General features: G+C 42.6%; 1 protein-coding gene across 5 annotated transcripts; it reads right to left on the reverse strand.

Moving 5' to 3' along the window:
• Positions 1-36: 36 nt before the first annotated feature.
• Positions 37-14,219, reverse strand: LOC147201391 (protein polybromo-1-like). 5 transcript variants are annotated; one of them, XM_086118174.1, is made up of 30 exons: positions 14,128-14,219; positions 12,412-12,561; positions 12,215-12,312; positions 11,992-12,139; positions 11,438-11,587; positions 10,524-10,640; positions 10,385-10,453; positions 10,186-10,284; positions 10,009-10,094; positions 9,819-9,904; positions 9,522-9,738; positions 8,945-9,086; positions 8,769-8,863; positions 8,412-8,691; positions 8,212-8,317; positions 6,672-7,311; positions 6,382-6,593; positions 5,033-5,218; positions 4,764-4,921; positions 4,399-4,671; positions 4,181-4,326; positions 3,681-3,838; positions 3,390-3,573; positions 2,882-3,080; positions 2,590-2,788; positions 2,353-2,505; positions 1,486-1,632; positions 1,136-1,179; positions 610-814; positions 37-508 (listed from the first exon to the last, which is right to left on the reverse strand). In XM_086118174.1, the coding sequence occupies exons 2-30, from the start codon at positions 12,550-12,552 to the stop codon at positions 345-347; spliced, it is 4,902 nt and encodes a 1,633-aa protein (XP_085974300.1). In that variant the 5' UTR covers positions 12,553-12,561; positions 14,128-14,219; the 3' UTR covers positions 37-344. The 5 variants fall into 5 exon arrangements, with proteins under 5 accessions (XP_085974300.1, XP_085974299.1, XP_085974301.1 ...); XM_086118173.1 differs by having other exon boundaries at positions 4,181-4,347; XM_086118175.1 differs by having other exon boundaries at positions 4,181-4,347; positions 12,511-12,561; positions 14,128-14,199.
• Positions 14,220-15,181: the final 962 nt, after the last annotated feature.

Below are 15,181 nucleotides of genomic sequence, written 5' to 3' on the forward strand. Positions count from 1 at the left end.
AACTTCATAACAACCAGGCAACATTGTTTTTGCAACTTCATAACAACCAGGCAACATTGTTTTTAATACACTTCAATGAAGCGAACATGAAATGAAAACAAGACAAATGTAACGCTTTACATTTATGAAAGCACAAAGGCATTCATCACAGAATGACGGTTTGGACAATATTGCACTTGGAACAGTACATTGGAAATGTTAAATGAAAAACTGCTTCAATTAGCAACCTCTGTTCACATAAGCACATCTCTTTAATCATAACAACAAAAAGTTCATACTTTTAGTGAGCATAACCCCACCCCTGTTTTACAGGTCTGGGAACAGAGGCTCAGATTATGACCACGCTACAGGTTGTGTGTGTAGCGAATATTCACTGAATCCCTTAGCATCAGGTCGCGCAGTCGCCAAAGTGCATCGGCCATTGTTTTGTGGGCTCCTTTACTCTTCAGCCAGTGGGACGGCAGTCTACTTTCCTGCTCTTTTGTCAGGCGCACATCTTGTTTTTTAACTAAAACGCAAAAAACACAGTCAAATAACTCAATGTTTCCTCTGTAGCACGATTGTTCCTTGATTTATGAATGGTTTTACGTAAACGGTAAAAAGACTGACTTGAAAATGTTTGGTCCCACTTGCTCACAGTAGATGATTCAGATGTGAGACCCTCTATGTAGCTTAGGTAAGCATCGGAGTGGAGGAGCCTCTGGGACTTGGCTGGAGGGGACACAAACAATGGGGTGGAGGGCTGTTGAAGGGCAGCCTGCCCCATCTGGCCTTGTCCTGGGTATGGCGGTGGAGCCGGTTGCCCAGGACTCATCTCAAACGAATACAATGAACAAATGAGGACAGACAATATTTCATCACTACCACGATCACATTTGCATGTTGAACCTATCGCGACGCTGCTTGTAAATATGCATGTGAATATTGTTTGCCTCTATGAGTATGTAAGTAAGTCGGGGTGAAGACAGGATAGAAGAATTCAATTTAACGTAACATATTTAATATTTTTGTCTTGACTACTTTGTTTTTACTTTGGACCTTCACACGCTTGAAATAAAGCCTTCTTTCTTTACTCATTTCAGCAAAATTGGAGTATGATGTGAAATCAATATTACATTCAGAGATTAGTCATTACCTGAGATCCATTCCCTGCTCCAATTTCACCGATACCGTTGATGCCTGAGATATTCAATACAAAGACAGGGACTCACAAAACCCATTACTGCAATTCAATCAATGTCATTGGAGCAACACTGGAAATGTCTGGAATGCCAATTATGAATATATATAATGTTTACTTAATTCATTTCCTTGTATTAAGATTGGGGTAATTAAAATATGCTCTGCTTTGAGTAAATGACACATCCTGTAATCAGACGGGAGTAAAGGTCACAGCCTATTGGTACAGGTAGCCCCTCCAGCAAGTCAGATTGGCAGACAGAAAGCAACTGTGGGGTAGACAGGGTGGCTTGACAGCACTCTTACCAAAATATGGCATTCCAGGGAACCCAGGCTTAATGAGAAGAGGATGCCGGGGGTGTAAGTGCTCCCCCATGAGATGTGGTGGTATGCCAGCCTTACTAACCATTCCTTGGGGTATCACTGCTGACCTACATGCACCCATCATAGCTTCTTAAGAATGAAGAGCAGCAACACAAAGCACAGCAACATGCATTGGTTAATCATGCATCCCTACAAGCATGCATTACATGTTAGTCAATATGCACTCATGTATTCTTTACTGTGAGTGAATGCAAAATAAATGTCATGGGGTTTGGGGGGTCACACACAAGCACTTCTTTGAAGCCCTTCTTGCCACTCCCATGGGTTTGTTATTGTTTTGTGTTATTGAGCAGGACATTAGAAAAAAAAAACACATTAAGCAATCACAAACCTCTGCAGAGGGATGCAGAATGGGCCTAAGAGGAGCCTGTTGTTTTTATGTTAATATCGTTATTTTGTACCTTAAAGAGGGAGTTGGCGGTTTTCAAAAAGAAATCACTTTGTCGTGTTTGTTCAAACTGCAACCTGACAGTAGCACAGTAGTTATGTTGAGACCATTGGAAATTTTGAATCTGATGGAATGGTCATGACATGTGGGGTCCCTCAAGTGTCAGTCCTTGGACCCTTTTTTGTATGAAATGCGCTATATATAAGTAAAGCTGTGGAGCATGTAGGTTATTGCTCTCCAGTCAAGGGTTTGGTTTGGCAATTTTTTTTTTTTAATGTGCGACAACATTTTACAAAACAAACATGCTGATGTAATAAGACGTGAGTAAATCAAGCAGGGAAGCTTGTTATTCCAGCCCTCTACAGTACACTGGGAATCCATCTGTAACTCTGAGGGGTTACCTGACACAGGCGTCAAGCAGGGATTTAGCATCCCCATGGGGGTTGGAGCAGGCACCACTCCTATCAGTGCCCCTATTGGGGTACCTGCTCGAGGGGATGTCATGTACTGGGTCCTGTCGCGCTCCTGCTGCTCAGCCACTTTAGCCGCTCGCTCTGCAACGCATCAAATGCAAATGTGACATTTCCTTTGATACATTTTCCCAATCAATGAACACATTTCGTCATGGCCCTCTTCACCTTCATATTCTGCTTTCCTAGAACTTTCCAGGTTCCGCCACTCTGTGCCAACGAGGCGGCTTAGCTCGCCAAAGGAGTAGTCTGGGTGGCGCGCTTTAATGACGGCCCGCATCTCACTGCTGAACAGGATGTAGCCGCTCATATTGATCTTCCGCTTTGAGCCCTCTTTCTTGGAAAGACCCTTTAGAGATTTGGTTGACTGTGCAAACATAGGAGAGAAAATCTCATTTAAAAAATGGCCACAAACTAACAGCTAAGTCCTTCTCTGACATGTTTAATTAACAGGCCTGACCTGTGGGGGAGTGTAAGTCATGATATCCATGTCACTACACATGGAAGAATGCATCCGAGGAAGAGAATGATCAAGCTCGCTGTCATCGTCCCCAAGCTCCTCCAGCTCCTCATCCGTCATATCGGCAAATTTAGCTTCCAGTTCCTCAATTTTCCTGTCCAGCAAAGGTGACGGCTCTTTTTGGGGAACTATAAGCTTCCTGTGTGAGGAAAAATAGAGAGGCCAATAAATTCATATAAGACTCAGAACAGAACGGAACACAATTATATGGAATTATTATTGCCAAATGAAAGGAGACTCTATGATTAAGGCTTGTTGAACAGCATAATGCAAAACTAAGGGAAATTTTCGACTGCACCATTTGACTAAAAATGTTGTCAACATAGAAGAGGGACAAACAATTTTGGCCCACATTAAGATCTCAAGCACCCTTGAACATGTTTCTCTATGAAGATTGATAGCTGGCAATCCCAACGTATCCCATGAAGTATTCAATCCGTGGTCTTACCTAAAATAGTAGATTTCATCCTCCACCACCTTTCCGGATGATGAAAAGCGCTTCAGGCCTTTGAACCGCTTCATTTGCTTCTCACTTTCTATGTAGCGACTCTCACAGAGCAAGACATTCTCTTCAAGTACTTCGGTTGGCCGACAAGACAGGTACTCTTTGAAGGATGACACCACACACTTCCCTGTGAGACAAGAAATTTGCATAAATCGCACAACAGTGAAATTAATAATTCATTCAATGAATTAGAATTGCTCATCCAGTGTGGCGGGCTGTCGATATGATGGTTACCTATAATGCAGGTCATGGGACAAGTCTCTTCAAGGTTACTCAAGAAAACTTCCTTCTTGTAGAACATTTTAGTGGGCTCATGCTCCGTTTCCTCGGGATGGATGAAGATTGGACCGAAAAAGTAGCCGGCTCCATCGCGCATCCACATTTTTTCAATCCTGTACAACATATTTTAAGTTTCTTGTTGGAGAGAATTTTTTTTTGTGTACCTGGCATCAAGGGTTCATGATTTACATGGATTCAGATTGAGAGGTGGGGAACTCAAGTCACATGACTTGATTTTACTCGCCATTTTGGGATTTGGCATTGGCTTGATATTTTAAGACTTGATTTACAAGTCTTAAAATATGCAAGTTGTAAATAATAGATTTACGACTTGCATGTTTACATTGGAAACATCTTATGACTTGCACATGTGTTACCCCCACCTCCAGTTAAACGTGTCCCAATTGCTTCCGAGGTTTATCGCATTTAAACGCGCACTGACGCATTTACTCCACCTGCCCACTCGGTGGCGCACTAGCCCATGAGAGCCAATGTAGACGCAGTCTCCCACTTTCAGCCACAGGTTGTTGTAGCAGAGCTGTTCATAGTAGTGGCATCCCGCTTCCCCGTTGGCCATCTCCAGTGGAACATCTTCCCTCTCCTGCAGATATAAAATAGAGGACTGAAAGAGGCAAGTGAATGTTACTTATGACCACAGACAAGGTCATTTTACCTTGTCTATGCTGCTACATTCTATCACTTTGTTTTCGTCTGTAATTTCTGTGAGTTCCTCTTCTCTCTCGTCCTCCTCTTCTTCTTTCGCGGCAAATATAGACGCTACCCGTACAACGGGCAGAGGCACTTCTCTTGGGATAAAGCGAACCGAGTTCAAGGGCATGGTCCACAACTTGATCTTCTTGAAGGACTTGGACTTGGCAGAGTAGCGTGACTCGCAGACATGCACATCCTCCGCCCTGAAGCCTTCTGGGTAAAGTTTGAAGTATTCCTGAAATACCGCACCACATTTAAAAAGAAAAAATGTCAACTGGCATCGAGACATTGCATAGCAGTTGCTCGGGTGACACACGGAGTGGTTACCTTTACAAACATAACCACGCATTTGCCTAAAATCTTGCTGATCCGCGCTTTGTTGTAATAGTCGCTCTTGAATACTTCTTTCTCCAAGAACTTTCGTGTAGTGACATGAAACGTCTCATTTGGCCTGTAGAACCAGCAGCCATAGAGCCACTTCTCACCTGAAATGATTGCAGGACGATAATCAAGCAAGCACACAGAAAGAGGACAGCGGGTGCAAATAAAGAGAGAGCTTTTCTTGCATGAATCATCTTCAGCTCGCAGGCACTGACCGGTGTCATCTTGCCACAGGCGTTCGATGTAGATGATGTGAGGTTGGAGGTTCGGCTCGGCAGGCTCCACGTACACGTAGTCTCCAACACAATACATGCTGTCTTTGAAGCTGCAGTCTTGGCTGTATGTGCGCTGCGCGCTCAGCTGCCAGGAACCTCCAACAGATTCCTCCCGCTTTTCAGCTTCTGGAAATTCACAGCGTGCTCTCTTGACAACAGCTGCCATACGTGCGGCGATATGCCAAGAAAAGACTTGAAACGGTGATTCCCAACCACATTAGTGTACTGCAGTAAATTAGCCAATTTCAACGAATCGGTCCATTTTTTTTTTTAATGACGAACAATCTATCCGTTTATAAAGTGATGCCAGCGATGTAAAATTAAGAGGCAGAACAATTCAATGTTCTTCCACTAGATGCCAGGAGATCAACATTATTGCAGTGGACCGTATATACGTGTACAGTGGTACCTCGACTTACGAAATTAATTGGTTCTGAAAGAAATTTCTGAACTAGAAAATGTTGTACGCGTTTTCCATGTAAATGCCCTAATCCGTTCCAAGCCCCCCCAAAATTCAGACATAAATGTTTTCTAAAGCATAAAGATGCACAAAATGTCATAAATACATGTTACGTAAAAAAGAAAGAATAAAGAATAAAAATGATGGCCATTTAACTTTTAACTGCGTCCTCATCGTGCCCTCTTTAGTTCAGGTTCTCTCTCAGAAGTGGTTTTTGCCTGGCGTTTTGGAAAGAACTGACCGAAGGACGTTTGCTTTTGTTGGCTTTTAACAATCCGTCAAAAATGTCCAAGGCAGACATCTGCATAGTGAGCGATCGCCCGACTGGTGACTTTTTCTGGGTGATTCACATTTACGTAAAATCATTGGAACACCTCATAGCCTGAGGGGCGAATGATTAGGACGCTGCAGAGACACATATATATCTATCGACACACATAGACACATACGGTAGAGGTCCCTCTTAACCAACGGGATGCCAGGATGATGCTCGGTAAGAAACCAGTGAGCAGCTATAAGTATGTTGCATTCAGGAAACTCGCAGCTGTGAATGGCAGGCCATACTGTTTTACCTTTTGTAGCTTGAAATTTCTTTCGTAACAAGAGGCAAAATTTTCCTGCTGAGGCGTTTCGTAACATAAACATTTCGTATGAAGAGACGTTTGTAAGTAGAGGTATCACTGTACTGTATTTTTTTGTGACAATTTGGTTTGGCAGTTTGCTGTGATATTTCTATAATATAAAATATGTGCTTTGGCTCAATAAAGGTTGAGAAACCCGGACTTAAACATAGAGAAAGTTGAAATATGTTTGAGTATGAGTTAAATACCCATTTTCTCTTCTTCCCTCTTGATTTTGTCTTCCTCCATCTCTTTGGGGAGCTTTTGTTTCTTCTCTTTGTCCACATCGTTGTGCAGATGCTTGGATGTATAGCTCAGAGCAGGAGACATCAAAATCTCTCCATTCTTACATAGCTCATCCCGGATCCTGATGAAGAACTGCTGTAGCTCGACGGCATCTTCAAAGATTTCAGAGTCTGTCCTGTCATGACAAATAACACAAGAATAATCCTCACTGCACGTAACATGTTTCGGTCCGAACTGGATGACAATATCTCACCTATTTAGCTGTCTGGCCTTTTCCAGCACTTCAAACATGTGGTCCTGAAATACATCCAGCCTCATATAGTGTCCTCCATCCACATTCTTTCTGATGACCTCAAAATTGAGAGGGGGCTTCTTTGGGTTTGCGGGGTCAATGGCCGGAATCTCGGCCAGAGAATCGCTGTAGCACCGCCCCTCATCATCTTGGTGGCCAAGCACCGAGACAAAGAGGCTGCGGAGGAGCTCCTGGATGAGGCGAGGCACATCGGGAACGTAGGCGTCCTCCCCCCCTTCTAGGGCGTGCCTTGTCTCCAGCAGCACCCGGTGCAGCACCAGAGCATCCCGGTAAATCAGAGACTCTGGCTCATTGTACGTACACGCGTTGTTGAACATGAGCACCAAGTCCTCTACCAGTGCATCGACATCCTGATACTTATTGGCCAACATGTGGCTCTTGATCTTCTCCATGTCCACCGGTTTCTTGATCGCTATGTAGTAATCCGGCAGCTCGGCGCGGGACGGAAGTCGCAGGAAGATCGTGCTGAGGCGACGGCCGCGCTTATCCGTGTAGTTCTTGACGGACTCGTACAACTCGTTCAGTTTCTGTTGCAAGGGTGTGAGATACTTGGATTTCTTCAGGGTCATGTTTGTCTTTCCTGAAAGCAATGACATTGATTGAACGGAATGAACGTTGTGTTTGGTAGCTACAGATGTTTTTTGACATAGTAGAATCCAATTTTCAATTCATACAAATCAGTGGCGTAATGTGCATTTGCTACTCGGGCCTTCGGTGTGTACTTATCTGAATTAAGCCACATGTCATCGCCACTATCACATTGCAACTATACAAACCACTCACACGATGTAAAAATGCAACATAAAAGCACGCACTGCTGCCAAGTATATCTTTTATATATATGTAAATATTAGAATTCAGGTTGTAAATGTAGATCAATGCTTCTGTTAGTACTCAGGCTACCAGAGAAGTCCTTGCTGTCCCTAACGGTTCACCACTAATACAAATACAAATGGGAGTCGCGGCTTGGAATTGAAGCGGATTTACATGGGACAGGAGAAGAGAGCCAATCTCTCTTTTTCGTTAATGGATGCTACAACTTCTTGTTGCTTTCAAGCTTAGCTTGTAGCAGACGTGTGCACATAGCAGCATGACGTCTTTGATCCACTGGTGAATGTATGTTACACATACAGCACATTTGACAATAAAGTCGTATCCAATCCAATCCAAAAAAAAAAAAAAAATCAAAAATACATTCAGATGTGGTCTCTAGTAAAAGGTTTCATATCAGTGGCATTGGGCAGAAAGCTTCTCGGTCCAAATTCAGTTCATTGAATATTTTCAGAAATTTCTGTCTCGCTCCCTTTGACAAAGCTCAGTAAGCATAGTTTTGTTTTTTTTGGGGACGGGGGGGTGTCGTCTCCTCAAAAACGATGGTTTTAGAAATGAGAGGATCCCACCCGACACCAGTGCTGTACAAAAGACTCCAGTATTTGCCTTGTTGGAAGTCAGAGTGCGCGTAAAGTTTGAAGTCACCTACTTATTTTCATCTTTGAGGACACCATGTCATCCTCATCAGTCACTGGTCCAAGATCCTTGCGTCTGTCTGTCATTATTTTCTCCAGTACATCAGCATCATTGAAGACCTGGGGGAAAACACACGCACACACACACACACACACATTTTAGCCACAAATGATCAATAAATTAAAAAATATGTCAGTGTTAAACCCTCGTAACTTGTGAGCCTTCCTCATTGTAGTGTCGAGCATTGCGAAACATCAGCTTCATGTCCTCCACCATGGCGTCTTCACTGAGATACTTGTCGGAACGAATGTTCTGCTCGATGGTCCTCAAGTCCACGGGCTCCAAGATGACTTTGTAGTAGTCGGGGTAGTCCTTTTTGGAGGGCTTTAACATGAAGAGGTCACACAGTCGCCTGCCGGTGCCCGCCTCCCGCGCGTCGGTCACGGAAGCGAAAAGAGCTTTCATTCGGTTTTTCTTTGTATTCTTCTTGTGACTGAAACGAGAGCGACAAACAGGCGTCATGTACTTGCCAAAGTGAAATGGCACGCGCAGGTGAGTGACAGTGAGGACCTTTTTCTCTTGGTGCTACTGGTATCGGAGTTGGCACAGGATAGCATACTGTCTCCGTCGTCGTCATCTCTCTGTAAAAGCTCCTTTCGTTTGATCTGGTCGGAACAGATTCGATGTACAGTTTTCACAAGTCTCACATCAACTGAACTCACCCAAATGTGGAAAATCGGACCGACCTGCTGAACGTGCTGCAACTTAAGCGCGCGCTTATAGATGGAGGAGTGGGGAGCATTGTAACGCTTGGCGTTCTCAAACATCAGCGTTAGATCGGAGTCCATCTGCTCAACGCTGTCGTACTCGTTGGTCTTTATTTTGTTCCTGTGGGGAATGAAGGGCTTTCACATTTGGGAAGGAGGGCACAGAATTACTCTCTGGCAAAGGGCGTGTATGCGATACCTAAGGAGTAGACAGTACAATCAAGAGAGACACCAATGATGAATCAGTGAAGAAGAGATGTCCAAATGATATGCAGATTGGGGTAGAGCCTAAATTTGGATACGTTCTACTTTTGTTTTGAACAGTTCCTGCGTGAATAGCATAAACCCTCTGAATGTCAGTTCACTCTCTACTTCTTCTCTGAATATTTTTACAAGGACCAAAATCAAGTCATAATGGACAAATCTTCATGTTCTGGTCACTGGCAGCCTGACTTTCTTTTCTCCCAATGATGTCTAATAATATTAAACTCCAATTCCTTCAAGGCCGATTTTTTTTTTTATTAACTGTAAAAATTGGTAACAGCCGATTTCATACTTGATCTGATGGAGGCACAAGGGCTGAGTGATCTGCTGGTAGTAGTCGGGGTAATCCTTCCTGGAGGGCAACTCCAGGAAAGGTTCAGAGATTAGGAGACCCTGGCTGTTCCTGGCGCCGCGGACGGCTTCATACAGCTGGAAGATCGGGTTACTCATGTCGATGTTAGTGGTCAGACTCTCCGCCTCGGACTCGCCTTCGTCGTAGTGAACAGACCCTGAGCAATGCGGGGAAGAAAGAAACAGATCACGGCAATTGTTTGCATACGAGTCGATCTTGAAAATGATGCGTACGTACCGGAAAGTATTCCGTCCTCGTCGCTTTCATATTGCAGAGCCATGCTAATTGCCGAGAGGCGCTCACCCTGAGCATACCTCCTATGCCTTGAGTTGAAAATAAATAAAAAATAAATAAAAAAAAGAACTTTGAATACAGAATGAATTATTCCTTCACATAATTCACCTTATTGTTGGTTGTTGTTTCGTACCTGATACGAACGCTGGACTTGACCGGATCTCCGTGTTCAATCTCTGACTTCTTTTGTGCAAAAATCTTTTTAATAGTGTTTGCATCCTGAACGCAAATGCAATCCAAGAAATTAAAACCAAACTGTTGCCTTCAGATGTCCATGGGCTGCACATCAGAGTCTCGGCGGCACACTCACCTTAAAGACCTGTGACCCGGGCTCGTTGTAAGTCTTGGCATTTTTCACCAATAAATCGATATCTTTAGCCATGGCAATGACGCTCCTGTAGTGGCCCATCTGAAACCAAATACATTTAACGATCATTAACATCTTTCGGGGTTGTACCTAAAAGAGGTAAGTGCATATCGGAAGCAGCAGACGAGCAGAAGCGTGATACCTGAATCTTCTGCGCGATGAGTTTCAGATCTATCGGCTGCTTAATGATTGCGTAATAATCCGGATATTGCTAAACAAAACATTGCACGTTAGATCGCCATCATTTAAGATGGAAAGAATGACTTTGAACAGTTTTGTACCGCTTTGGAGGGCAGCCTCTGAAAGAGATCGCTGACCAGGCGACCAGAGGGCTCAGCATACGTCACCACGGCATCGAGGAGATGCTCAAGGACATCTCTTAAGCAGGTCGGCGCACTCTGTCAGGATACGAATAGTCAATTTACGACAATTAAATGTAAAAAGCAAAAAGTTTCAATGGATTTGGACCTAAAATGTTTTCATTTGGGGAGCCAAGTTGGCTGACTGACGAGGACACCTGGCTCATAGTTCAGAAGTCATATGTACAAATTATAGTTGAATATTTAATGGGATTCAATTCAAAATCGCGATGTAGTCAAATGCAATTTTCAAATCGCAAAGGCTGAAATTTGGGTAACGGGGGGATGCTTCATCTCGGTTGGTCAGCTTTATTTTTACATGTGAGGGTACAAAAAAAAAAAGATTGATGGATGTAACATGACACCTCATTTGCCATTGTAAAATTCTGAAAATCGTTTAATTTCATTCATTATCTGTCCAATTTTGTGCCATTACTTTCCATCTCATGTACTCATAGACATGTTTGTATGTGAGGTTTACATGCCCATAAAAATACAATAGCAGCTGCGAATGAATTGAGGATGGTCATGATGATCGATTATTTAATCATAAATTAATCATTCGGAATTTTGTTTACTGTGGAGAACTCATTGCTGAGGTTTGAAGCACTCAAGAAAAATGTAGGGCACTACACGGCTGCAAACAGCCTAGGTACTTTCCATTCAGTCTCTACTAGGATCAGTCCAAAAATACCATCAAGATGAGGCATTGAAAAATGTACGTGAGGTTTAAGCTACAGGACATATTTTACATTTTCAGCCAGCAGGTTTTTACCAAATTTTATGACATTATTTGACACAAACGATTGCCGTCAAATGATTATTACTCGACTCACCTCATCCTCAGTCGACCCGCTGGGGACATCCTGGGCATCGTAGCCGGCCTCATCTTCCTCGTCGTCATCGCCCGGCTGAACAAATTCATTCTTGGTACGTTGGTACAGGTCCCACAGTTTGCAGGCCGCCCGGAATTCAGCGCTGTCAGACTGGTCAGGAGATACAAGTTTACCGTTAAGTTTCCTGAAGAGTGATTTTACATTACAAGGACAAATGTATTCCAAAGCTGGCCAAACTGGAATTATTTATTTTGTTATTTATGGATGTTGCTTTTGTACAGTGGGGTACAGTCAGGCTAACAACTGTTAGCACAAAGTTAGATCCAAACTGTCTTAAATCCATGTTCAGCCTTTCTCGATGTGTCGCTGGTATAGATAGCTCAACAAAAATAGATTATTTGGAGTTAATCATTTTAGAATGATTACCTATGATCACTCACAACACTCATGTGCTGTGGCACACTTGTTGGGAATCACTCGTCTCGCCAAAACAGACTGATTCATTATTCAAGCAGTGGGCCTAACTACTGTACTTGTGTCTGATGGGGTTTGACCTTGTAATATGTTTTGGCATTGTGAAACAGCAGCTGAAAGTCACTGGTGAGCTGTTCAACGTCATCGTATTCCTCCATCTTTAATTTCTGCTGGATCTTCATCATGTCAATGGGCTGAGACACGACATGGTAATAGTCCGGCTGGTTCCTTGAAACGGAAAGTGGATGACATGGGGGTCATGGTTAGTTCATTCAAATAATAACACGGCAACCTTGCGCTCACCTTCGTTTCGGGGCTCTGATGAACAGCTCGCACAGCATTCTGCCTTGGTCATCCTTGTAGTCTCTGACTGTGTTGTACAGTTCATGGCACACAGCAATCTGAAAGGCCACAAATCAATGCTCACATGTGACTATTATATAGACATCAGCTATGACATCATTCAGATTGTGAAAAAAAATACGAAAAGTGACAATTACAGGATCCACGGTTGGAATGTTTGAGGTCTTTTTCCTCTTTCGCCCACTTGAAGACATTAGGGATGAAGGATGGCTATCGTCAAAATCTCCTCCACTCACACTGCTCGAGGGTGAAGTCGCCCTTCTTCTTTTCAAGGCCATGACGAAGCCCTGAAGCAAAGGGCAAGTAAAATCATGAGTTCATTTCACATGTCAAGAGACAATGATCATACCTCACTAAAATGAAACTTCTTATGTCAGCGAGTGGGGAAAGACTCATCCTATGAGAAAAAAGGTTGGGAACCACTATACTAAATGGCAGAAGGTCCAACAAAGGTCTGTTTCCACCTGTTGCCATCTACTGTATACACCAGAATCAGTGCTTGACGTTCAATTAAACAAGCCCAGACTTCACACCAAGTATGTAATTTATGATGACATTGAGACATCAATGTCATTATTTTAGTCGATATATATACTGTAGATATATATTTTTTTATTATATTATATTATAAATTATTTTTGGGTGACCGATTTCATCTGGTGGCATGCCGCTTAGTTTTTCAAATGTAAAATAAAATATTGTGAAAAAGCTATGAATAAATTAGTGCTATTTGAAGACAATCCTAAAATGCACTGCAGTCTAAACTTATTCATGCTCATGTCCTACTTGTTTCAGTAGCTTTTTGTTTGCCGAACAACAAAATTCACGAGCATCAAAACATTTCTAGTTCAATTAAAATTGGTATTTAATCGTTTTTGTCATACTGTTCACATTATGACAGCATGAGACAAAACCCAGCAACTAATCAAAAATACCACGTCACTACAAAGCTTCGAACAGGATGTCCTCATAGAGACGTGGCCAGTAAGGATTGAGTGTCACAGCGTGTCATCAGCAGATTGCAACAGAGAGACTGGAAGAGTGACCGAAAGGTACAGATGGGGTCATCCTCGGATATGTATCGATTGATTCATGTATATGATACCTGTTGTGAACTTGAACCGATTAGCTGTTTTACAGAACAGCAAATTGTACAAATAGTATGAGAACATTCAACAGTTGGTCTTGGTATTACATTTTCGGCTCATCCGGAAATCTCACCTGAAAGCCAACTATGCCAAACTTTTTGAGAGTAGGGTAGGAGTAGATTGAGAAAGACTTATCGAGTGTAAACATAAACGTGGGGATATTGTTATTATCTGAACTTGGTCAAGTCATGGTTCAGCAATAAAATATATTTTGTCTTCAAGCCTTGACATCAGCTTTGAAAATGTTAATATTATGATGCAATTTTCAAATATACATGTTTGCAGCGTTAAGATCCAATTTATGTTTAATATTAATTCCGCGGTTGTTATTTGCAGTTGTCAGGCGAATTAGTTTGTCTTTTCCTTTGCCTCAAGTTCTGTCACTGAAGAATGACTTGACGTTCATCCCCCTGCGCGTATGGAGGTTTTTTTTTCTGCCCTCCAGGCCCCGGCACGCCTGCATGTATGGCGGCTGTCCGCGCACCTGAGCAGCACCTGTGCCCGTCTAGGCGCGCGCAACACTGCAAACATTAGCAAAACACTCAAACGGTTAGCCTTCCAAAAATGTAAAAACGCCAAAGCCGAGACAAAGGCGTGCACTGTGTCAGTTAACGTCACACAGCCACCGTGAACTGCACCAAGGAATGCTCTTTTTGCAATAAGAACATAATTTGAGTTCGACCACCTGACATGGTTAGCGTTTACCTTTCGCGTTTAAAGACCCACAGAATCTTGACCCAGAAGACAGCCAATCACTCATCGATTTTACATACGCAGACAGCAGTGTGAAGTTGACGTTCACGTTAAGATGACTTCCGTCGCCTTTTGCCTTCAAAAGAAAAGCTTTTCAGGAACTGCACTTTCTTTAAAATGTACCGTTTCTTTCTAATTCAGATGTCATAGGTACTCACATTCTGTACTTAAGAAGCGTAGGTGTGTATGTTAAATAATAATAATAATAATAATAATAATAATTATTCAATTCAACTCCTCAAAATAAATCGAGGTTTTAAAAAGCCCTAAGTACAAAAGTCAAAGGTAAAAATGAAATTTTCATCTCAGTTTATATACAGAAGCCGTTTTGCTAAATTTGCACCAAAAAACACACACACAAAAAAAAACTAACGAATTCCTCTGCACACAAAATAATTGTCCTCTTGTATTTAACCTTGTATAATCTAATGCTCACACTGAAAAGGGAAAAATTACTGGGCACAACATTTCACGTCCTGCATGAGCAAAACAAAACAACGAAAAATAAGGTAAATGTCAGAAGCTGGTGGTTTTTAGGCGAGCACAAGACAACACACACCACTAATTACGTATGTAGGCGACAACATCAAATCGTTTTTGATCACGTTTAATTTCCACCCAATAGTCCCCAAGATCACAACCAACCCACCGACCGATCAATCAATCAATCAAGCTTGGACTGTTGTCACAAGAGATTGAGATTAAAGCAAACTATAACTTTTTTTCCCTATGAAATAATCGTTCTGGAGTGTAAAGCACTTTCCCAAACCTCACTGTCTTCATGCACTCCAGGGAGGATTCTTGTATCATCCACGGCACTTCCGTCATTTATCTTGATGTCATCACGTCTTTAAAATGTTTTTCCTTGAGCATTTCGGGGGGGGGGGGGGGGGGGGAATCACATAGAGCCAGGTTAGGTGAGTAGGTTGGTTTGTCCATCACGGTGATGTTCCTCTTGGCCAGGAACTGTCAGATGCTCAGAACTTTGTGAGCAGGCGTATTGTCA

The sequence above is a fragment of the Hippocampus guttulatus genome, chromosome 8 (assembly GCF_054856545.1).
Source record: "Hippocampus guttulatus isolate MCC_2025c chromosome 8, RoL_Hgut_1.0, whole genome shotgun sequence".
NCBI classification, from domain to species: domain Eukaryota; kingdom Metazoa; phylum Chordata; class Actinopteri; order Syngnathiformes; family Syngnathidae; genus Hippocampus; species Hippocampus guttulatus.